The sequence below is a fragment of the Lissotriton vulgaris genome, chromosome 6 (assembly GCF_964263255.1).
Source record: "Lissotriton vulgaris chromosome 6, aLisVul1.2, whole genome shotgun sequence".
Lineage (NCBI taxonomy): Eukaryota > Metazoa > Chordata > Amphibia > Caudata > Salamandridae > Lissotriton > Lissotriton vulgaris.
In genome coordinates, this window is record NC_141694.1 from 1237788420 (window position 1) to 1237814493 (window position 26074).

The following is a 26074-nucleotide window of genomic DNA, read 5'->3' on the forward strand; positions in this document are numbered from 1 at the left end:
CAAATTAAGCAGTGGGCTACTTATGGTCAATGAAAATCATGCCAAGCTACTAATATTATTAGTGCTGTAATAGTGACCAAATCAGACAAGATTACATTAGTGGCCCTCATATGTAATAAGTCTAGCAGTGATCACCTCAGCGCATCAGGCAGAGGTGCCAGTAGTAATGCAAAAAAGGCATTATCAATTTGGAATGTCTCTACAGGATCATGACAGCCATAGCTGCAATGTCCGTGAGATCAAGGTAACGTGTCTCCCCAGAGCCGAACTCAAGTATCAGCTTTAGATATATTTGGGAAGTTCAACCATTTTTTCAAAACTTTAGCTTATAAGTTTGTAAAATATGCACATTATTGTATCAAATACACACTTTAAATTTTGTGATTCATATATTAATTCAACCAAACAAAGCTAATGTAGTATGCTGGATCCCACACAGGAGAGCTACTTACAGGTAGCTGGAGAGCTACCAGTAGCTCGCGAGCTACTCATTGGAGAAGCCTGCTCTAACTATTGTTAAATAAAAGTTATAAATACTTTAAACGTCGGGTGATGCTGCTCCAGGTAATCAAATCCTCCCTATTGCCCCATTGGTCATATCCCCTTCTTAATTGATACATAATTCAATAGCAATATTTCAAACTATGGAAGCCTAACAATTTCTGACTCATATTTGTTGATGTTTTGTAGTTGTTTTGACCTTAAGAACATCCACATTTGGATTCTAAAGGGCGAAAGAGTGAGCTAACTAAAAACTTATTGCCAAGTTTCTTTAAAACCCTGTCAAGTTTTGGTAAGCTTTTATACCAATTGTCTTTTAAAAGGTACTATTTGCTACTTTGTCCCCAAAAGTTATTGGGGGAAGAGAGAACACTCAACTTTCTTCAAGCCTGTAAACTAGCCTTTACATTTTATTAGGCTTTAGTCAATTTTACTGTTCCAAAGTACTTCCATAACCTACTCTCCTACGTCTCATTCACCAAACAAAGTTGGTTAATAATGCTGTAGATGAAAGGAATCCAATAGGAATTTCCCCAGTTTTGAAACGGGTTCGCATAATTTGGAATTGCGCAACTTCCAAGGGTTACAATGGTTTTCATAATTGAGTTTCTTTGACAATGTGTTTACTGAAGAAAAACAAATTGCGCCACGTTTCCAAAAATCAAAACTTCAGATCCATAGTTCTATTTCTCCAGGCGGCAAAGGGTATGTTCTACTGTCGTAGGTAGAGACAATGGCCGAACGGGCCATTTTACAAGGGAAACATCCATTACAAAGCAGTCATTACAACGACCTACCTTCACAACGCAACTGTTACAATGCAACTGCCTTTACATCGCAAGCCATTACAATGCATGCCATTACAATGCATGTCACTACAATGCATGCCATTACAACGCATGTCACTACAATGCATGCCATTACAACACATAAGTTGCACTGTTGCACTCACCAGAGTGGGAATATAAATTTTTACCCCTATACTATCCAATACGTATTTTTTTCCTCCTACACTATTTAATACTTACCCTATTGTTGCCCTAAACATATTATGCGTTGTAATGGTATGCGTTGTAATGGTATGTGTTGTAATGGAATGTGTTGTAATGGTAGTTTAAAAAAATGTGATGTAAAGACTGCGTTGTAAAAGCATGTGTTGTAATTGTATGCGTTGTAACGTCATATATTCTTTTACATCAGCTGATGTCTCTTCTGGCAAACAAATGTTCCTGATGGTGGAGTTCTTAATGCATAAGAAATTTTAAATTGTGTAATTTTTTTACACTATCTCCTTAATATCTGTTCAATTATAACCCCAAATTATTAGTTTCCCAACTATCACAAAACTATGTTTTTTATCCCATACACACTTGTAGTTTCCGTCTGTTCAAACCTTCATACACAATTTTTACCTTCACATGAAGTGACCTTTTGTTGTGGACTTTGGTGCTTTAGCTTTCAAGAGGTGTCAACTTGATGTATTTTTGGACTCGCCTCTATGTCCTGGTGACGTACCTGGACACTTGGGCCATATCATGAACAATATGCACTTGCGCAAATGTGGTCCTGCACACTTGTTTGCATGGGCAATACTACGTTTCTGTGATTTAGGCACCAATTTGAAAGCCTCCAGTTGTGGTTAGTTGGTCCTCGAATGTGGTAAAGCAAGGGCGAGGCAAGTCTGATGGAAAATGAAGTATAATAATTTTTGTTTGTAGCATCAGAGAGCACATTAGCAAACTGATAATAGAGTAGCACAAACCAATTTTTTTGAAGGCGCAAATTGTTCCTTAGATAGCCCATGGCTTTTTAGTGTGTGTGCCAACACCACAACCACACAGTCCAGAGTGTACAACCATCCCTTAGATTCCTTTCCTAAATGTTTGTTGTTTTAGCCCTAGTCTACTGCTCTGTTGTTAAGTGTTTGTTCAAGACGACTATCAACCGCTAAAGAATTTCAGTTCTCTTACGAAGCACTCTGAATGTCCATGGTACACATGCATTCTATACAAAAATGCAAAAATACACTAAATAAATAAATAAAATAAAAAATGCAAATCGTCACACAATGGCAGTACTGCATTCTGAAGCACACATAAAAAGAGGAAAATGCCTCTCAGGATTCTTTTTGAGCAGGAGGGTGTACAAAAACAATCCTGCATGCAACACAGGCTCCTGAGGTTCCTGCATTGGTGCTAGCCTGCTAAAAAGGCGCTTTTGCAGGGGAAAAGGCAGGAATAAGCTGTATTGCGTTAAATATGGTGCATTCCTGCCCTTTCCCTGTCACGCAGCACAGTAAGCTGCTCCGCATGTGTTTTTCATATATCTACCCCATAATATTTTGCCATCGTTTTTCTTTTAGGATCCGGCTTGGCATCTATCGTCATTAAGAATTATTAAATGTGCAATGGCTGCCACGAATCTCCTTACCTGCAACAGGAGGACCAACCATCATGGGAATCGACATGAATCCAAGGAGGAAGCCGATGGCCTGGGAGACATCCTGAGAACCCACCAGCTCAAAGGCAATGGGAGCCATGATGCAGATGAAGCAGCCGTCAAAGAGTCCCATGAAGAGGCAGACGGCAATGAGGCTGCCGAAGGCATTGCACAGCGGAATCATCATGGACATCAGGCCAATGAAGAAGAACGAGGCAACCTGTAGGCAGACAAGAGGATTACAGTTGGGTATCTACCTAGCGCCAACACTGCAGACAAACTTTATCTGTCTGTCATATTATGAAGCCCATAGTCAATGGCTATTTTTTATCATTATGTTTACTAGGTGGATGGGTGCTATATATTTGATAAATCTACAAAAGGCTTAAAAAATAATTGAAGTATCTACTTTTTCTGGAATCAGGCACTTCAGTGTCATTACAAAAGTTTTCCTTATGAATGTTCCCATCAAATTAGGTTGCAGGTTAAAATAAAAACAAAGATAGCTAAACATAAACTGTAAAATGCAAATTATTACCCGTATATATATTAAATATAGCATGTTACATCAAATGCTGTTACATCGCGTTCCTTTACAATGCTGTTGTTACAATGACTGTGTTGTTGGAATGCTATACCTTTACAACGCAAGTCATTAGATCGACTTGCTGTAGGGGGCGCGATGGACTCAGGGATAGTATAATTTACTAATCCAACTCCAGCCTGCGCAACAGTAGGGAAGGTGTTGGAATAGCAAATCATACCATTCCTTATTCTAGAGTGCCCCCTACAGCAAATCGATTTAATGACTTGCGGTGAAAAGGCTTCGCGTTCTAACAACACGGTTGTTGTAACAACTGCATTGTAAAGGAACTGCGATGTAATGACTGCGTTGTAAACGCTGTCTCCCACATAAAATATCTTACCATTAATATTTCGACTGGCATCGGGCGAGACTCACTCCCACCGATTGCGGAATTCTTTCTAGTCCACCTCCAGTAATACCATAATAATGGTCCAGTGCTTAATAGTTGATATTTGTGTATTTTAATGTATGATTGATATGTTGATAGTCCCTATTTATTGTATGGGCATCAGACCGAAAGCATGGCTGAGGTCCCACCACCAGCAATGCAGTGGCCTGCCTATCAAAGTTAGTGGCCCGTGCTGCTGTGGCTGTAAAGTCGTGGGCCTTGTGCCCACATACTAGATAAATAAGTGACATAGACACATATTTACTGCACACATTACTGGCAACGAACCAGAGCGCTCACGCCCTTTTATTAACAGGCCCACGTCACTCGTGACACCTGTGGTGGATGGGTGTGAGGTGTGAGTATGAGCCAGCCCTCGTGGGAGTGGCTGGTAAAACACTAGACTGTGTCCCGAAGGACACTACATTTGGCAAGGATTTTTCTTTTTATCAAAAGTGCTCCCAGCAGCAAGTTGGGCACACACACAGTGAATATATCACCTCACTGTGGCATGACAGGCAGGCCCAAATGTTTTTGTTTCTCTAAAACATATTTGCAAAGAAGGAGTTTTGTTTTTGAGGAAAAAAAATACAATATTCCTTTCATGCAATCTTCTCTCTGCAGGTAAGGGTTATTTTACATTTCATCTTCGCTGCATTCAATGACAGTTGTGGGCAGATCAGTGTCTGAAGGCCTGTCCTCAATGGAACAGACCCTTCTGATGTTTTGTAGCCAGTAGGCCTCTGTTGGCTGGATCACCAGCAAAGCCAACTGAAGGAGGAGCCAGGCTTGGCACTGTCACTGGAAAATGACAAGGGTGTGCCCCGCAACCGGCATTTGCATCTGCTGCAACCCTGGTAGCACTTTGGTATTATAGAAAGGGCCACAAATGCTTGTGCGGCTCCTTCTGTAGTATGGACCATGCCAGTGCATATTCTGCACCTGCGCGGTCATGACCGTGTGTTCCCTCGTTCACATGGGGATGTGGTCAAATGCAAATGAGGAAAAACTTTCTCTCAGTGTCCTCCGCAAAGAGGTCTTAGGAGGTCCATCGTGTGCTATATAGTCAGTAGGCCCACTAGGCCACCCTTGCAAAGGAAAACAGTGGAACTATGGATCCCCAAGGACATTTCTCTATAGGTGGATACAATCATTGACTGTACCTGCCCTGCAGTGGGATTTCTGCCTCCACATTTCAAAAGCCGGCTGAACTGTTGCCTGGACAGTGAAAAGTAGACTAGCAGCTTTATACAGCCAGTCCGCCTTACTATTACGCAGTCCACGGTGTAAGTGCAAACGCACACTGTCTAGGTCTGTGCAAGGTGCACCCAGTTATCCGTGCATCACAGTGCATACAGGCACAGTTCGCCCTCTATATAATACAGGCCCAGGAGACAATGGAGACTCTGTAGGATGGTTGAAACAGCAATACTATATAAAGTTGCTCAACACATAGGCTTATTGATGTTGCTCTGAAAGGCACTATAAAATGTAGTTAGCTACCTTATAAGCAAGCATTGGAAAAGCCAATTAGTGTGGCTTTTGTACATTGAAAAGATTGTACACATTTACACTACCAAACTGAACTGATATAACCTGGCAGGGGTGTGGAATTTAATAAAAGATCTAGTTGTCCATGGGACAGGTTGCTTCATGAATCTACTTGCCCTCTACTGAAATCCACTTGTCTCTTTGGTGCCATGTATTGCAGCAACAAATTATCTCTTTATATAAGAGCTCTGATAATAACCTCTCTGATTACGCCAGAGCTCATACCATAGTAGGGTTTGACTACAAACAATTACCTTATTTTGCCACCTTTCCGCAGATCTGCATACTGCTGCTGGAGATAGTTTGCAAACCTACTAACTTGCTTGTTTTACGGGTTTTCATCAGTTCATCTCTATTATTTCCCCATACAGAGAAAGAGTGGTGTTTTACTCCTGACAAGGGCAAAAGAAAAACTTCTTCCAGGGTTGGGGGGAAAGTGGTTAATGGGAAAGTGAACTTGTTACAGCGCAACAGATTTCGCATAAGCAAATCTACACATGGGTATTTGCTTGTGGGGGGGCGTGGCTTGGATGCCGAGGAGGTAGGCAGCGTGAGCTCGGAGCTCCGTGCCCGATCCCGGAAAATATCCTGAAAATTCATTTGAACCCCGAGATAAAGGACACTATCCGGTACTGGACGGTACTGCGGAGGGTCCGGGACCCACGGAGGACGACACCGAGCCTCCCCACAGCAGTAACTCAACTTTGAAAGCTGAACTCGGCCGAGAAGTCGCGGACCCCAAAATGGCGGCGAGGGCATGGGATAGCTTGTGACGGAGACATCTGCCCGGAGACCCACTGAAGACCACTCCCGGACACGCTAGAGGTGTTGGCGGCCGAGTCGCGCCTCTCCCCAGGTGCCGGATGGACTTTTGGCGCGCCCTTGGGCGGTGGTTGAGGACCGTCTCCTGATTGGGGCAACAACGGTGCGACAGTGACCCGGAGACGAGGACCCCAGACCTCTGGCGCAACTGGCGCTGGCCGGGCCACGACCGCTCGGTGCTTCCTGCTTCTTGGTGACATTTCTGGGCCTGAGAACCCGGCCGGAGGACGGTGCCCGGCGACGCTCGGAGGGCGACCAAGTACACACTTGAGGACCACCGCCCACCCCGGCCCAGATGGGGAAGCCGAAGGGGAAGGGAGATGGCGCGACCGACACTGAGGCGGCGGAAGGAGCGGAGAGAGACCAAGCGGCGTTACAGCGGATGCAGGATCGTATCCTGGAAGCCATCGCCACCACAAAGGATGCCCTGCAGCAAGATATAGCTCAGGTGGCAACGGGCTTGGGCCTCCTGAAGGCCGACCACGACAAACTCAAGGACAGGGTGAAATCCGTGGAGTCCACGGTTAAGGACTTAGCCCCGGCCCAGGCAACGGTGAAGGCCCAGATGGCCGACGTGATGGACCGTCTGAAGGTGCTGGAAAGGAGGGCTGAGGATGCAGAAAACAGGAACAGGCGCAACAACGTACGCCTAGTGGGCCTGCCGGAGAAAATTGAAGGCGACGACATGGTGGGCTATTTGGATAACTGGCTGCGGACGGAGGTAGCACCAGAAGGTCTGTCCCCCTTCTTCTCCCTGGAGCGGGCACATAGAGTTCCGGCGCGTCCGCCAGCCTTGGGCCTTCCTCCTCGCCCGGTGGTGTTCAAGTTGCTCCATTACCGGGACAGAGACTGGCTTTTGCAGAGGGCGAGAGAGGCAGGGCCCTTTCAAGTGGAAAACAACAGAGTCACCATGTTCCCGGACTACACGTTTGAGACTCAGCGACTCCGGGCAAACTTCCTGTCCCTCAAACGGGAGCTCCGCCAGGAAGGCATCAAGTACTCCCTGTTGTTTCCTGCCAAGCTAAGAGTGGTGGTGGATGAGAAGTCTTTATTCTTCACGACTTCCGCGGACGCATGGGACTGGTGGGACACTTATAAGGCAGGAACGGACGGTGCTAAGGCCAGGGAGGAAGAGGCTAAGGTGGAAAAGCCGATCAGGCAGTCCCAACGGATCAGAAGGAACCGCAAGAGGACCGGGAAACCTTCGATGTCGCAGACGGAGGCGGAGAGGCAGGCGGCCCTACAGGCGGTGGTGGACTTATCTAGAGCCGCCAGGACTCAGTCTGGGAAGGGTACGGATTCGGAGGCCCCGGGCACGGGCTCAGAGACAGGACAATCGGAATTTGGTGGAGCCCGGGGCCCTATTGTGACGCCGCAGACCTCGGGAGAGATACTGGAGGCGTGATGAACTGGTATGGCGGAATGGACTCGCTGGTTGGACACCGGGGCGATGGACCCGCAGCAGTGGAAAGATATTGATTGAGGTTTTGGGGAGCTGTAATGTGGGGATTGTGGGGTGGAGCGCGCGGGGCTGATTTGTTGGAGGTCTTATAGCATTGAGCCGCGCCTTACTGGCCCCTAAGGTCATCGCAGTGGGGACTGCGAATATTACCACCTTTCCTTGAGGGGTGGTCGGGAGTGTTGGTTTGGATGGGGGTACTTCCAGTTGCGGGGGGGCCTGTCCTGGGGGGGTGGGAGTTGCGAGCAGTTGGGGTTGCTCAGGGGGTTGTAGTTGTTGGAGGGGTTTGGCTTCCTGTTTGGAGAGGGTGGGGGGGGGGCCGTGGTCGCGGGACTTATACGAACACTGTTCTTTGCTGTGGGGTCCGGTTGTGTAGGGGGGAATGGCTAGTACTGGAGCGTTGAAATGTGTGACCTGGAACGTGCGGGGTATGCAATCCATGACGCGCAGACATAAGGTTCAGGCGTACCTCAAGCGTAGGGGGGTTCACATAGCGTTTTTGCAGGAGACGCACCTCAATAAGCAGGAAGGGGCGGCTCTACAAAGGCGCTGGAGGGGGCAATTATTCTATACAACATTTTCAGCATTTGCGAGGGGGACATTGATTTGGATACGGGCGGGGGTCCCCTTCCAGGTCTCGAAGTCGTCGATAGACCCAGAGGGCAGATATGTGGCGGTGGAAGGAAGGCTGAGAGGCAGGATGATTTCTCTCTGTAATGTATATGCTCCTAATGTAGATCTGCCCGCTTTCTTGTCTAACATCTCGGCCAAATTGGCGGGTTATCTGGCAGGGCCGGTCCTCTTGGGAGGGGACTTCAACTCAGTTGAGGATGTGCTACTAGATAGGTCCCATCCCCCGCTGCGCGCGTCCCCAGCACATAGGATCGCCAAGCGTAGATCAGAATGGCAGGAGAGCTGGGCCCTCACGGATGCATGGAGGGCGTTGCACCCCACCACTAGGGACTACTCCTTTCACTCGCACCTGCATGATTTACATGTGAGGCTGGATGCGTTTCTTTGTTCGGAATGTGTGCTCCCCGCGGTGGGAGGGGCGGAATACTTGGCCAGGACGATATCGGACCACAACCCCTTGTTGATGTCTCTGGAATGGATGGTGACTGTTAACTGCGTGCCAACATGGCGCCTGCAACCTGACACCCTGGACGACTTGTTGTTCAGGGAGGCCCTGAGTGAACGTATTGAGAGGTATTTTGAGGAGAACAGTGGCTCGGCTTCCACGAGGGCGGTTGAATGGGATGCTTTCAAGGTGGTGGTGCGGGGACACTGTATTGGGCACACGGCAGGGGCGCGGAAGACACTGTTGGATGACTTGGACAAGGCTGAGACTCGGCTGAGGGATCTTGAGAAGAGGCGCCCGAATCACCCTGAACTGCAGGAGGGGCTTAGCGGGGCGCGGGAGGGGCTGGCGGTGGAGCTGGAGCGGCTGCGTAGCTTCGACCACAAGGCGTACGTGACGAGGGCGCATGCGGAAGGTGATAAGGCGGGGGCGATGTTGGCTTGGCTTGCTAACCCTATCCGGGGGGGAGGGCCGATCATGAGGATCCAGGAGCCAGGGGAGGAGCCTTGCCACTCCCAACCCGGGATCCTGAATAAGTTCCGAGCTTATTATGAAGGGCTCTATCTGAGTGGTGACACGGGAGGGACGGAGGAGCTTGAGAAGTTCTTGGACGGGCTAGAGTTGCCGCGAGTGGAGGACTCGGAGGCAGAAGAGTTAGGGCGGCCCATCTCCCTAGGAGAAATAGGTTGTGCTATAAAACAGATGGCTAGAAACAAGACCCCGGGCCTTGACGGTCTACCGATCGAATTTTATGGCAAATACCTGGAACATCTTGCTCCGCGGCTGCGCGAGGTATACAATGAGGCGCAGGAGAAGGGCCGACTCCCGGGCTCTATGTGCGAGGCCCTTATGATCCCACTTTTGAAGCCGGGCAGGGAGGGTGCGGCGCTGTCCTCGTATCGCCCGTTGTCTATGTTGACGACGGACTACAAGATCCTCAGTAAAATTCTGGCCAACAGATTACTAGTGCACATGACGGGCCTGGTTCATGGTGACCAGTGCGGTTTCATACCGACGCGCAATACCACTCATAACATCCGTAGACTTACGAGACTGATGGGTGCGGACTGGCCAGACACCGTCTGCCCATTTGTCCTGTCCATCGACATTGAGAAGGCATTTGACAGCCTCGAATGGGGATACCTGTATGAGGTGATGCGTCGCTTCGGGTTGGGAGACGGATATATACAGTGGACCAAGGTCCTCTATACTGAGGCGGTAGCGAGGGTCCGGGTGGGCGCACTGATCTCAAGACAATACCCGATTAGGCGTGGCACTAGACAGGGTTGTTCCCTATCTCCGCTACTGTTTGCGTTGGCAATGGAACCCTTCGCTGCGGTAGCCAGACTGGGCCGCCACTACGCAGGCTTGCCTTTTAGGGGGAGGCCACACCTCATCTCCCTATATGCGGATGACTTGTTGATGTTTTTGGCCGATGCCGGCGCCGAACTTCAGGGGGCGCGGAGGCTACTGGAGCAGTTCGGTAGGTTATCGGGCCTGAGGGTCAACTGGCCTAAATCCTGTCTGTTTCCCCTGAGGCCGGGAGAGCCGTGCCTACTCACTGCTCAGGACCTCCGGTGGGAGCCGCGCTGCCTACATTATCTAGGGGTTTATGTTTACCACGCCCCGTCCGACCTGCTGGATGGCAACATAATTCGCTGTATTAACGCCCTGCGTGGATCTATGGACTTCTGGGCGACTCTACCGCTCTCCCTGGCTGGTAGAATTTCCCTGCTTAAAATGATAGCTCTGCCCAGGCTTTTGTATTATTTTAGGACACTGCCGGTATGGATCCCGAGTTCGGTTTTCAAACGCCTGAGGTCACTGATTATAGCGTTCCTGTGGGGCACGGGTAGGAGACGCATAGCGCTCGACACGCTGTTACGCCCCAAAGATGAGGGAGGTATGGCAGTGCCGGACTTCGAAGGATATTACCTCGCCGCGCAGCTGCAGACTTTTACTCAGGAGGTGGCGAGAGTTTATAGAGGTCCCGAGGACGCGAGAGCCGAAGGCACTCCGCGACACGTTCTGGCTTATATTACGATGCACCAGAAACTCCGAGTGGGAGACCTGACGGTCGAGGAACAGACTTTCCGGCTATGTTGGGACCGGGCCCGTAAGCGGGCGGGTGTCCGCCTTATGTATGCCCCCGAAATACCGCTAGGAATGATCACTGCCCTCCCACATGGAGGTGATTGGTCACGCTTGCTAGGGTGGGAGGAGGCGGGAGTGCACGTGCTGGGTGACCTCTACGAAGATGGGGTGTTGCTGCCGTTTCGGGACCTGCAGGAGAGATTTGACCTACCGAGGGGTGACTACCTGCTGCACGCGGCAGTCACGGGCGCCATGCGAGCCCACTGGGGGGAAGGGCTGCAGGAACCAGGCACCTCGATGGCTTGCCAGTACGCCATGATGGCGGCGGGAACCTTTAAGGCCGTCACGTGCCTGTACTCGAGGATGCAGCGGGAGGCCTTGCAACCTTTGGCAGCCCTGAAGGCCAAGTGGGAGCTGGACCTCCAGGTGGAGATACCAGACACGACCTGGGGCCGACTGCTGAGGAGGGCGCGGAAGAGCTCGAGGAATGCCAGGTTCCAATTGATCCACTTTTATGTTATCCACAGGGCATACCTCACGCCCGGGAAAATCCAACAGTACTTTGGGGCGACCGACGCTGCTTGTCCCAGATGTAATACGGCGGGGGCGGATCTATGTCATATGCTGTGGGATTGCCCCTCTTTAGGCGACTATTGGCAGGAAGTTGGGCGGGCCCTTAACGGCGCGACGGACAGGGATATCCAGTATACTAAAGCAGTTGGCATCCTTCACTGGTTCCCACATACACCTAGAAATACGATGTCAAGTAAATTTATAGATTTAGGGCTTATCTTGGCCAAGCGGGAGATCACACGAAATTGGAAGTCCAGAGTGGGGCCCACGTATAAAAGATGGTATGGGGAGTGTCTGAGATGGGCAGCGTGTGATAGTACCCTACGGTACCAGATGGCTTGGAGGTCGAATGACGAGAAAGCACTGGAAAGGGCGACTGCATGGGAGGTGATGGTGCAGGCGCTCAGGGAAGTGGACGATGAGGGGCAGGAAGGCGAGAGCGAACTAGCTGGAGCAGACCCCAACACTATACAGGAGAACACACCTTAGCGATTGTTTGCTTCCTCCTACAACACACCGGGCACTAATACATGGTTACTAAAGCGCAGCGCGACCACGGGGGAGGGCGGGTGGGAAGCTGGTTTGGAGGGATGTTGGGGTACCGAAATTGGGGGAGGGGGAGGGGCGTAAATCACAAAAGCATTCCAGGGTTATGTGCAAAATAAAGCGGTCAGACAATGTAAGAAGTACGGGACCAGAACGGAAATGAAGCCACCCGCGTCAAGAGCGGGGTGATCCCTCCGGATGAAGATCGAATGTCTTCAATCGAATCGGTTCATGTCATACGATTTTATTTTTTGCTGAATATCTTGTCTGTACATTTATATTGGTGATGCAATAAAAATGATGTAAAAAAAAAAATAAAAAAAAAATGGGTATTTGCTTGTGCTAAAATGCAGGTCACAAATATTTTCCAGGAGTACGATTTCTTGACCTACTTAAGTAAAGTCTTGAGAGTTAACGAAAGCCTTCAAATCTAACTATTCCAAGGACATATACCATGGGTGAACTTTTGTGTCTATCCTTAAGAATTGGCCCTTAGTTAGGTCTGGTGTTAACCAAGACCTTTTGTTTTTTTAATTTTTTTTATCTATCTATCTATCTATCTGTCTATCTATCTATCTATCTGTCTATCTATCTGTCTATCTATCTATCTATCTATCTATCTATCTATCTATCTATCTATCTAGCTAGCTAGCTAGCTAGCTAGCTAGCTAGCTGTCTACTGGCTGGCACATACAATTAATCTAATGCTTCTTAAAAGTCCTTTACAAATCTACAAAACCAACTTCAGAAATGCTTGCTAAGGATTATTGGTCTAAGCCTCGAGTAGTCTGAAATGTATTTCAGAAGTTGATTTATTGTTTGGAATGCTTTGCAGGGTCTTAAAAATGAACAAGGTTGGATTCCATGAAAGTACAAATAAATAAGGAATTTGAAAAATTACTTTTACCATATTGGGAGTAATTCCCTGTCGTGTGGAGTGTCAGCTTTGCCTGGGATAGACTATGTGTTTTTGGTAGTCTCTGTCAAGGAGTAACAAAGTATTCAGACACCCATCAGAACTTATGGCTAATATCCTGTTACAGGAATAGATTGTCTCATCCATTATACCACACTAAACTGTCTGGCTCGGCTGATAAAAAAAAGAACGATGAAGCATTAGCCCTTGGCCTGAGGGACTGAGGCATCAGGAGGATGTGACCAGCCAGCTTATAGCAGGGGCTGAAGCAGTTGTAAGACCCCAGACCTAGGGCCTAGTTTGGATCTCGGCAGAGGGGTTAGTCCGTCACAACGGTGATGGATATCCCATCCGCCAATATATAAATCCCAGGGTTTAATGGGATTTATATTTCGGCAGACGAGATATCTGATACCATTGTGATGGAGTAACCCATACACCGAGAGCTAAATCGGGCCCTTAGCTCAGCTGCCCAGCATAAAATCAGGCCCTCTTGAGTTGGAGGGCTAAGAGGCAGGTCAGTGGTGGGGTGTACCGGCAAACGGACAAAATCTCCTGCTCTGCCACTCTGCTTAAGCAGGCAAGACACCACAAGTTTGTGGTAAAAAGATGGCGTAAACTCCCAACAAATGGTTTACACTGTTTTTCAGACTCAATCAAGTGATGTGTTTGAAATATCTTCATCAACAGCTCGTAAAAATGAAAGACCAGACTGCTTACCATTAATCTTCATTTAATTCTCCCTTTGATATGTCATTGGCTACTTTATGAGGTTAATCCTTCTTCAGAACGCTACTCCTTTGCCACAAACAATCTCTTTCCTAAACACAGAGGCCCAAATTTACTAAAGTACTCTGAGACAAAATCGTAACTTTATGACTTTCGGTATTCACAAAGGGCATTTAGGTTTAGTAAAGTTAAGATTTTGTCTCAGTAAAACTTAAGTTTTACTTAAGTTAAACTTAGGGCCAACACTCAAGTTTAACTAAGACAAAATCGTTACTTTGTGACTTTCGATATTCACAAAGGGCATTTAGGAGTAGTAAAGTTAGGATTTTGCGCCCCGATTTATATCAGGGAGCAGAAGGGCCATCCTCAACTTGTATGAAAGAGGTTTAAAGCATAATAGTGAATCATCTAGACCGAACATGGATGACTTGTTGTCTAATAGGGGCACTCGTGCTTCAATTAGGGCCTTATCACAAAGGAAAACTTACATGTGATTACATTTACACCTGTAAGTTTACTCTTACAACTAGTAGTAAATTAATTACTTTTGAATAATCATCATTTATAAGTGTGAATTTACTTGAAAGCGTAGGCTTATGTGTATCCACCCCATGGAATTATGGAGTGAAGCCTTATTTATGAGTGTAAAGTTAGTACGTGTAACTTTTCACAGATAGGTGCACGTCTCTGCCATAGGAAAGGAGACCTTCCATTGGTAAAGTATAGGAAAAAGTTACAAAGTTTATTAAACTTTTAAAAATCATACAAATATTTGCATTGTATATATCAATTTAAATTAATTGTATATATTTATTTTAAAATGTTCAAAATCAAAACAATTCTAGGACTCTATTAACTTAAATTTGTAATTAACAACCAAGCTTTTTTAAAGGTTTATTTAAAGACATCTAAAGAAACCTAAAAGAAATTTTTATATGTATTTATTATGTATTAAATATGACAAATATATGCATAGAATTAATTTAAATGAAAACATGTTATTAAAATAATTAGAAGTACAATTTACATTTAATCACATTGATATATATTGTAAGCAGTCAAAAAAGTTAATTTATTTTAACATTATTTCCCATGAGGTGTTATTTGAAGTCCCTGCGGCCATTATTTTCTGTGGGAGTGTGTGACAGTGCCTGTGGGTGGCCATGGGTGGTGCTGACTTATTCCAGTTCTGAGCTGCAGTCCATTTACTAGTGTTCTTTGGTCCTTTTCGAGGTGCAGCAATGTGTATGGAGATCTCAGTAATTGGGGCGGGGATCTCATATGGAAACTATAGGCGAGGCGGGGCCCTGTGCATGCAGGTTAATGAATATCATACTACTAAACGTACTATAAAAGGCTGTTTGGAAGTCGGCCCCACTAAGATTTACAATAATGTGGTCACTGATAACCTAATGAAACTAATCACATTGTCGTCATTATCATTATATTTTATTACACATGCTTTTTTTTGCGTTTCCGCTTGATGCTTTTTTGAAGTACTCTCTTTGAATTTAAGTAAAATATGTATAGTGAAAACAACATATTGAACGTGGAAACAAACGAGCCCCATTCCTAAAGCCCAAGTATTCGAAAGTACCTGGTACCAGCGTCTTTACCGTCTTCTAACTTTTGTTTAAAAATCATACAGTGTGTCGTCGTTGTATTTTCGACGAAGCTGACAACGAAATCCGTGCAAGATGTTTATAATATGCGTGCAGTACACAGAAAAGTCGGAAGATGGCAGCATAAGCGATTAGATGAGTTACAGTCTGATATGGACATACGCCTTCCCCATTGCATACCATAACGGAACACATCTGATATGAAACTTTTTCTGCTCAAAATGTAAACACCGAACAGGGAGTGGTAAAGAAACTCTTTGTTAACAGTAATCCACGTTTTATTGAAACAGTGATCATGCTTTAAGGCCAGAAAAGGACTGGAATGTGTCTCAGGCCGCATACGATCCATGAAAGCAGTCAAAATTGTTCAACCACTTAATCGCTTGCTGCTGACATCTGCTATTACGGGTTTGAATCCTGGTAAAAGTTTCTGTTCCTTCCAATGTCGGAAAACTGAGGGGCATATTTACAATAGAAGTGGAGGAGCGCGGCTTTAGCCTTCTTGGCTTTAAGCAGCAATCCGCCACTTCTGAAACGCAGGGCTGCACCATATTTAAAACAATATGGTGCAGCCTTGCATTATCCCCTGCGCTGGAGCTAAATTTAGCTGCATAGCGCCAACACAGGCACCCTTGCACTATGCGTTGCAGGGGAAGATTGTTTATGTGCAGGAAGAAGTGGCGTAATGAAACTTGAGGGGTTTTCCTGCAAGGTACATGGAGGGTCCCCCTCTGGGCTCAATCAGTAGCTCTCAGGCCAGAGTACTGTGCTGAGGGGGGCCCTTGGGGGTCTGTGGGTGCCAACGTTACGCCACTGTTAGGAAGATGTTCCTTCCTGCACATAAACAATATTTGCATGGCATTTTGTAACTCTATTTGTGCTTCTTGAATCAGTACACGTAGAAGTTGCAAAACGTCACTTTTAGGTCACGCTAGAGCCAGCTCATGCGCTGCTCTGGCAAGAAATTTAGTAGCTGGTTTAAAAGTGCTACCCAGGCCGACCACCAGCTTGCTATTACGCGCACAAGCGCCCGCGTGAATCCCCTCCCTACCCCCTCCCTTCTCCCGCTCGCTCCTTGTCAGTAATGTCTCCTTAGAACCATTCCTTCAGTTGAAACCAGCACAGCTGGCGACTACTTGAGTGCACAGCCCGAGCAATTAGCGCCTCCACCTCCCTCACTGAAGCACTCCCTCCAGTCCTCCTAGAAAAATCCTTCTCTTAGAATTTGTCGGAGCCCGATCCCCGCCAAGACGGTGATCTGCTATCCCATGTTCCTCATCTCAGACACCTACACCTGTACATATCGAATTTGCAAGCCACCGCACAGCACATTAGACCGAGCAAAATCGCTTCCTATTAAACTGCCCCATTTCGCCTCACCCCAGGCCACTCGAACGCCGTTTCTCACCCCATTTTTGCTCGATTTTCTCCAACCCTACAACCCAATAAAATTACCCATACCTCTTACAGACCGCCCCGCCCGTCAATTATAAATATGAACCCACACGTACCAGAGTGACCACCTGTCCAGAATGTAACTGGACAATTCATCTAATGTGCTTCCACAGAATGTAACTGGACAGTCCTTAATAGCTCCTTTAACGGGCGTTTTCTGCGTGGCGGCATCACTTTCACGGCCGTGCAGCCGATGCACCACTCGCACTCAACAGTCCCCCTGGGGCACAAGCAGGCATTCACTTCGGCCTGCTGCTTGAAAGCGCACGCACTTGAAAATTCCACCCGTCCTCCATTCACAATCCGTAGATCACCTTGCCACTGATTTAATACTACTTCAGGCATAGCACTTCACAGCTCGGAGCACAGAGATTGACCATTCATTTCATTGCTGTCTCCATTACTTCTTCTTGGATTCCACATTTTTCATTACGTGGGTGAGTCAATAACTGCACCCCATCCTCCCTCAAGGTAGGAAAAGGGCAGGGTTGGAGGAGAATACCATCCTTTCCTTTCTAGTTAATGTCAAGCACCTTTGAAGGACAGGCGTATGCGTGCTTTGTGTGAACACATCGTACATTGCACTGATTCCAGTAATCTCTGTGAGGTCTTTAGTGCGATCGAACCCTAGCGGCTTTCAAATCCCGGTCGGAAGTGTACCCACAATAAAGCGGATACCAAATGGCCTCCTTGAGTGTCACAGACGGTGCCTGTGAGTGAATGGTAAAGTGTATTTGGTTACTGTTGGAACCGGCCTCGTGGCGTGGTCCCACTCCTCCCGCATGGCAGGCCCGGGACGACATCGACCCCTGTCCCTCGGGCTGAAGCTACCCCCTCCAACCTTCACGAGAGCCGCCACTCCTGGCGACCCCGGCTCTCCCCCACCAGAACACGGCAACCCCTACTCGCCTCACGCTGCTGGTCCGATCCCTATCCCGGACCACCCTCTCCGGCCCAGACTCCATCATGGGCCTTCCCCGTCCAGGCCCAAAGGCCTCGGCCCGACCTCGGCCGCGGCCCCAACAAAGCCCCGACATCGAGGCACCAAGACCCGACCAGGTGGTAAAACGGCCACTTGACGGAGCAAGGAGGAGGGGAGTTTCGATGGCCCTCCAGCCGTCCCCGGACGCCTGGTTTCGATCGCCCACCGGCCTCCCTGGGTGCTGGCTCCACCCCCCTGCTGGGTGTCTGGACCCTCTCATCCCGGCCCCTCTGACGCACAGGTGCAAGGCTCCGGACATCAAAGGACTCCAGACCTAAATCTGGGGCAGCCCTGGAATGGGCCTGCAGTTGTATCCTGGAGTCGAGAGACCCGAGAAGAACTCACCTACTTCGATCGCTGAAACCACCTTTGGAGCCCTGCTGGCGCTGCCGCGGCCCAACCTCGCTGAAACCATCTTTGGAGCCCTGCTGGCGCTGCCACGGCCCAACCTCGCCGAAACCACCTTTGGAGCCCTGCTGGCGCTGCCGCGGCCCAACCTCGCTGAAACCATCTTTAGAGCCCTGCTGGCGCTGCCGCGGCCCAACCTCGCTGAACTATCCTTAGAAGCCCTGCTGGCGCTGCCGAGGCTCAACCTCGCTGAAACCATCTCTGGAGCCCTGCTGGCGCTGCCGCGGCCCGACCCTAAGGAACCCCCCAGCTCGAGGATTGAGATCTGAACGTAGGATATCCCTGTACCAGGCTGGTACCAAGACTGTCCCGCTACCCCCTTCCCGCCGTTACTAAAGACCTTAAGGATCCCTCGATCCATTTGTACTTGTATTGCGGGAAGAAGTGTGGATCACTGGTTAGAGGTGCAGACCTGGAAGCAGAGGTCAGCCCGGGACCAGGGTTCAATTCCCGGCTTGGCGGGGTCTTGAGTCCTAAAATGTCCACGGACTCGACAATTCTCGCTCCGGTGCCTACTCGATTCACGGGTTCACACTCTGCGACTCTGGGCAATAGCTTGCTTAATCTCCACAATGGCCCCTCGCGGTGGGATGCCTGGCTTTCACCTTGTGGATACCCTGCCGGGGCTATCTCACAGGGGAATACCAGGACGGGTTCCCTAAGCAAGCGCTTAGATACCGGGTCGGTGATTTGCGCTATATAAATACATGTACATTGCTGAGATAACCTGCCTTGAGTACTGATAAAGACGTTAAGAATATATCCTTGTGTGGTGTCCATCTGTAGTGGTATGATTGCTCGTCTGTACGATCCTAGGAGAGGAACCTCGCCAGGAGGCCTCTCGACCACGCTCGGCCAGTTCTAGAAGGAGAGGTGGGTCTCGGGGTGGTCGGTCAGACAGCCTCTGCCTCCCCCCTAAGATCGCCTTTCTAACATTGGTGGCAGGCGGTGCGATCCGAGCCAACGCAGATCGTACAGAGAGTGACTCGCCCACTACTGACAGAAACACACTACGACCATGACCACCAAGGAAACCAGACCGACCGCAGAGTTCCAGATGGAACGGTTGGAAGACTATAACCACAAAGAATTGAAACAATTCTGCAAGGACCTGGGCATCGCTACCACTGGGCTAAACACCAAGGACAATTTCAAGCAGGCCCTGCAAACATGGGTAGACACAGGAGCGGCGCCACCCCAGAACGAAGATAGCACGATTTCAGATATGCAACCGGAAGCAATCACAACCCCAACGGAGGAAAGAAATACCAACCTAAACATGGGCCTCTCCCACGAAGACGCCCGAGAGCGAGAAAGGAGCCGGCTCCACGAATTGGAGCTGGCGCGACTCCGTCTGGATGGAGAACTACAGCTGGCTGAGAAAAAGATAGCCCTTGAGCAACTACGGCTGCAAGGGGACCTAGAGGAGAAACGAAGGCAGAGAGACTTAGAGGAGAAGAGGCTCGCGTACGAGCACGAGCGTGGTTTAAAAGAACTTGAAATCAAGGCCAAAAAACGGGGAGGCCGGCGCCTCCGGGAACCGGAGCCCACCTCCTCCTGCGGACACGAAGGTCCACATCCCCAAAGATGTCGTCCGATGGTACTGTAAAAACGACGACATCCAACAATGGTATAAGGCCTACGAGGTAGCCATGACCTTGCACCGGGTGCCGCAAAAAGACTGGGGTGCCGGGTTGTGGGGGAGGTTCGTCAACGAGGGTAGAGACGCCCTGCTACAGCTCCCCGACGCTGAGATGACCTCTTACGAACACATGAAAGCAGCCCTCCTTACTCGCTATGGACTCACCCCCGAGATGTACCGGCAGCGATTCCGAGACTGTAAGAGAATCCCCGTTACTACCTGGGTGGAGTATGTGAACTTCTATAGTAGAGCCTTGGAGGGGTGGATCAGTAGCCAAGTCACCACCTACGAGCAGCTGTTCAACCTCATTGTATGGGAGCACCTCTCCAACAACTGCTTTGTCGAACTCAGGCAGCATCTCCTTGACAGCAAACTGACCGAACCATGTAAACTCGACATCGAAGCCGATCGATGGGAGAGCACCCGGGTCTCCCGGAACTCGATGGGAGACCAAGGCCGAGCCCTAAGCATGAGCGAATTTTGCGGATCTCGCGTTCGCGAATTTTGCGGATTTGCGGATTCGCAATCCGCAAAATCCGCGAATTCCCGCGAATTTGCGGATTTTTTTTTTTTGTGTTCGCCCGTGTTTCTGCCAGTTCGCGAGGGTTTTGTACACTTTCGCAAATTGCGAACTTACCTGTTGGGTCGCAAGTTTCGCGAACTTGTTGTTTCTACGTGTCCAGCCTGTTTGGGACACTCTTCTTCATCACTGCCACTCTCTGTCACCACTGCCACTCTCTGACTACTCATGCCACCCTCTGGCCCACCCATGCCACCCTCTGTTTCATCACCACACCCTCTGGTTGTCCAGTGTACATTATTTTCGGCAAAGCAAAGCACACCTTCCCTGCCTCAAGTGACCTGAATTAATTTGGGGCTGATTAATGTGTCACAGAATATTTTTTTAGCTGGCACCTGCTTCCTTAGTGCGCCCTGATTAGTGATCTTTTGCACTTGCTAAGTGCTTTCATTGTTGCAAAATTAGTTACAACACCTGCCCTGCCCCAACTGACAATAATGAATTAGGGGCTGATTAATGGATTTTAACTTCCAGCCTGGCTCCTGCTTGTCTCCCTTAGCTGTAATTCAGGACCTTTGTGGCATATGTGTAACTATTCTGAGGTTCAGAGCAGGGTCACATAATAGTTTCAACTGGCAACTGAACTCTGGAGGGGCCCCTCAGGAAGCACTACAGGAAATGGCTACTAATGATGAGCCTGAACTTTTGAACCTGGTAAGTAGTTACTTTCAGTTTTGCTAAAATCGTATTTCTGCAATTTTGCACTTATTCGCGGGGCGCGAACTCACGCGAACAGTGCGAGCAGTGCGAGCAAAATCCGCTGCTCGCGGATTTGCGGATTTTGCGGGAGATTCGCAAATCTCGCGGATTGCGGATTTCCCGAAAATCCGCAAAATCCGCGAGCGGAACGGATTTTCTGCCCATGCCTACCGAGCCCCCCAAGGGTCCCACCGTCCGCGAGGCGGCGGATGGGGCCAGAACAGAAACCGGGACGCCCCCGCGGTGCCTCCCCCGACCAACACTTCGCCCTCCCTGGCCAGAAGAAGGACCCCCCCAGCACGGCCGGTGCCCCGCCCGAACATTATCTGCCACAAATGCCAGCGACAAGGTCACTATGCCAATGACCCCAAAAGCCCAATGAACCAGCGATCCAGCACCACCGGTCCGCCGAACCGCCAGATCGCGCCCGCCGCCCTAGGAGAGAAAAGGGGCAAAGAAGAGAACTATGGCGAAGACCAGACCGAGTGGGAGCCTGCCGCCATGTCCCTGGTATGTCTGGGCAAAAGAGACATGGTCCCCCGGGCCCCGATCCCGGCCAACACTCAGAAGTACAGCCAGTGGGTCACCATTAATGGATACCGGGCCGAAGCTCTCCGCGACACGGGAGCCAGCGTGACGGCCGTCCGTTGCCACCGGGTGACCTCGGACCGAATCCTACCCAATGTTCTGTGCCCAGTACGGTCCGCGGACAATTCCGAGAGCCTGTGCCAGATGGCCCGCATCCCCTTTGAGTGGGGGGGAGAGTCGGGCATGCTGAAAGTGACCGTCCGGTGCGATGCCCCCGCAGACTGCCTCCTCGAGAACGACCTGGAGAGTTCCCCCTGGGCCGACGTCGAGCGGAGAGAGAATCTGGGGATGCTAGGCCTCCCTGAGTGGGTCTGCGCGACAACCTGATCCATGGCCGCCCGAGCCGCCAACCCAACGGAAGAACCAGAGTGGCCCGAGCCTTCACCGCCCGCCGTCTCCGAAGACACCGACCCTGAGCCCGGTCCACTGGGGCCCGGCCATGAAGAAGTTGCCCCACTCAGCGAACTCCCGGAACTGGCACAATGGCGCCAAGAAGGTGGCCCCACACGAGAGCAGTTCCGTCAAGAACAGAAAACGTGTCCCTACCTCGAGGGAATCCGACAACAGGCCGCTGCTCAAAGCACCGGAGACTCCTCGGGGTCCCACTGGGTCTATTGGGACAACGATCTCATCTACAGTGAGCAGAAGATTGCCGAGCTGGGGGCCAGCCAGGTACTGGTGGTCCCCCTCCGGTTCAGAGACTTCCTCCTGAATCTGGCACACGATGTGCCCCTCGCCGGGCACCTGGGTCAGGACAAGATGTACAGCCGCCTGGTGACCCATTTCTACTGGCCCAAAATGAGGAATGATGTAAGCAATCACTGCCGGACTCGCCCCACCTGCCAAGCCAGCGGGAAGAGCGGCGGAAAGCTCAAAGTCCCCCTGCAACCATTTCCAGTCGTCAACACTCCCTTCGAGCGGGTGGGGATCGACATCGTGGGACCCCTGGAGCCCCGAACATCTCAAGGTCACCGTTTCATCCTCGTCCTGGTGGACCATGCCACCCGTTATCCCGAAGCCATCCCTCTCCGGACCGTGACGGCTCCCGTGGTGGGCCGGGCGCTGATGGGGATCTTCTCCCGGGTGGGCTTCCCCAGAGAGGTCGTCAGTGACCAGGGTACGAACTTCATTTCCCGTTACATGAAGTCCCTGCAGCAACAATGCGGGGTCACATACAAATTTACGACCCCCTATCACCCCCAAGGGAACGGACTGGTGGAACGTTTCAATCGAACCCTCAAGGGGATGATCATGGGCCTGGAAGAGCCCTTACGACGCCAATGGGACGTGTTGCTGCCCTGCCTCCTCTTCGCCTATCGGGAGGTCCCTCAGAAGTCCCTGGGGTTCAGCCCCTTCGAACTATTGTACGGGCACCCCGTCCCGGGTCCCCTAAGCCTGGTCAAAGAAGGCTGGGAGGTGGCCGCCCCAGATGCTCCCCCCTACGTATACCGGTACCTCCTGACCCTCCGAAACCAGACTCGGCGATTCCGGGAACTTGCCAAAAACAACCTCGAGGCCAGCCAAGAAGACATGAAACGCTGGTATGATCAAAACGCCTCTTCCATTGAGTTAGAGCCGGGCCAACAGGTCTGGGTCATGGCCCCGGTCGAACCATGTGCCCTCCAGGACAAGTGGACTGGGCCCTTCAAAGTGGTGGAGCGCAAGAGCCCCGTCACCTACCTGGTGGACATGGAGTCCCCCAGGAACCCCCTACAGGTCCTCCACGCCAACAGGCTCAAACCTCACTTTGTCCAATCAGAATTTAGCCTCCCGATGGCTACAGACAGTGGGGCCGAAGACGACTCCGAGCCCCTACCGGACCTCCTGAACGCCTCCGAGAGAGACGGCTCAGTGGAGGGAGTCAACCTCTCCTCCGCCCTGACCCCCGAACAACGCTGAGACTGCCAAGAGCTGTTGGGACAATTTGCAGACTTGTTTTCTCTCACCCCCGGAGTCACCCCGTGGTGCGTCCACGATGTCGACACCGGGGACAGCCCGCCTGTGCGGCACCGGGCCTACCGAGTTCCCGATCGAGTGCGGACCTGCATTCAATCAGAAGTATCCAAGACGCTGGCTCTTGGGGTGGTCGAACCCTCTGACAGTCCGTGGGCCAGCCCTGCCGTCCTGGTCCCCAAGGCCGCCGCCCCTGGCGCTGCTCCCGAACTAAGATTTTGTGTAGACTACCGGGGATTGAACGCCGTCACCAGGACGGACGCCCACCCCATTCCCCGGGCTGATGAACTGATCGACCGCCTGGGGGCGGCCCGCTACCTAAGCACCTTCGACCTAACCTCCGGCTACTGGCAAATCGGACTCACCCCAGGCGCCCTAGAGCGCTCCGCTTTCTCAACCCCCGATGGCCACTACCACTTCAGGGTGATGCCCTTCGGGATGAAAAACGCCCCTGCAACGTTCCAGAGACTGGTGAATAAGGTGTTGGCGGGGCTAGAAGGGTTCAGCGCCGCATACCTGGACGATATCGCGGTGTAAAGCCTCCACTGGGCCGAACACCTCCAGCACCTCAGGGAGGTCTTGGCGGCCCTCCGCCGGGCCGGATTGACCATAAAAGCAAGCAAATGCCAGATCGGCCAAGGGTCCGTGACCTATCTGGGACACCAAGTGGGAAGCGGCGAGGTGGCCCCTCTCCAACCCAAGATCGACGCCATCCTGGCCTGGGAGCCCCCGGTCACCCAGACAGCGGTCCGAGCCTTTCTGGGGCTCACTGGGTATTACCGGCACTTTGTAAAGGATTATGGCAGTAATGTGGGCCCCCTCACTGAACTCACTTCCAAGAGGCAGCCACAGAAGGTGCACTGGACACCCAAGTGTCAGGCCGCATTTGAGACCCTAAAGACAGCGATGTGTACCACCCCGAGCTCCAAGCCCCCGATTACAGCCGGGAATTTGTAGTCCAAACAGATGCCTCCGAGCATGGTGTCGGGGCAGTCCTGTCCCAAATCAACACCGAAGGAATTGATCAGCCGGTGGCCTTCATCAGCCGGCGTCTGCTGGCCCGAGAGCAGCGCTGGAGCACCATTGAGCGAGAGGCCTTCGCCGTGGTGTGGGCCCTCAAGAAACTCCGACCTTACCTCTTCGGCACCCACTTCCGGGTGCAAACTGACCACCGGCCCCTGCAGTGGCTGATGCAGATGCGAGGGGAGAACCCGAAGTTGCTACGTTGGTCCATCTCCCTACAAGGGATGGACTTCACTGTGGAGCATCGCCCCGGCAGCGACCACGCCGATGGCCTGTCCCGCTTCTTCCGCCTCGGCGAGGAGAACCCCCAAGAAGATGGGTGACTCTCCCTGCCTTCGGCTGGGGGGGACGTGTGTTGGAACCGGCCTCGTGGCGTGGTCCCACTCCTCCCGCATGGCGGACCCGGGACGACATCGACCCCTGTACCTCGGGCTGAAGCTACCCCCTCCAACCTTCATGAGAGCCGCCACTCCTGGCGACCCCGGCTCTCCCCCACCAGAACACGGCAACCCCTACTCGCCTCACGCTGCTGGTCCGATCCCTATCCCGGACCACCCTCTCCGGCCCCGACTCCATCTTGGGCCTTCCCCGTCCAGGCCCCGTGGCCTCAGCCCGACCTCGGCCACGGCCCCAACAAAGCCCCGACATCAAGGCACCAAGACCCGACCAGGTAGTAAAACGGCCACTTGACCGAGCAAGGAGGAGGGGAGTTTCGATGGCCCTCCAGCCGTCCCCGGACGCCTGGTTTCGATCGCCCACCGGCCTCCCTGGGCTCTGGCTCCACCCTCCTGCTGGGTGTCTGGACCCTCTCATCCCGGCCCATCTGACCCCCAGGTGCGAGGGTCCGAACATCAAAGGACTCCAGACCTATATCTGGGGCAGCCCTGGAATGGGCCGGCAGTTGTATCCTGGAGTCGAGAGACCCGAGAAGAACTCACCTACTTCGATCGCTGAAACAACCTTTGGAGCCCTGCTGGCGCTCCCGGGGCCCAACCTCGCTGAAACCATCTTTGGAGCCCTGCTGGCGCTGCCGCGGCCCAACCTCGCCAAAATCACCTTTGGAGCCCTGCTGGCGCTGCCGCGGCCCAACCTCGCTGAAACCATCTTTGGAGCCCTGCTGGCGCTGCCGCGGCCCAACATTGTTGAACTATCCTTAGGAGCCCTGCTGGCGCTGCCGCGGCTCAACCTCACTGAAACCATCTCCGGAGCCCTGCTTGCGCTGCCGCGGCCCGACCCTAAGGAACCCCCCAGCTCGAGGATTGAGAGCTGAGCGTAGGGTATCCCTGTACCAGGCTGGTACCAAGACTGACCCGCTACCCCCTTCCCGCCGTTACTAAAGACCTTAAGGATCCCTCGATCCATTTGTACTTGTATTGCTGAGATAACCTGCCTTGAGTACTGATAAAGACGTTAAGAATATATCCTTGTGTGGTGTCTATC

General features: G+C 51.1%; 1 protein-coding gene across 1 annotated transcript in view; it reads right to left on the reverse strand.

Moving 5' to 3' along the window:
• The window catches only part of SLC16A10 (solute carrier family 16 member 10), a 436189-nt gene that overhangs the window by 35341 nt on the left and 374774 nt on the right, over window positions 1-26074 (reverse strand). Inside the window, exon 5 of the mRNA XM_086927337.1 lies at window positions 2932-3160. Coding sequence (XP_086783463.1) covers window positions 2932-3160 — 229 coding nt within the window. The remainder of the gene's footprint in view (window positions 1-2931; window positions 3161-26074) is intronic.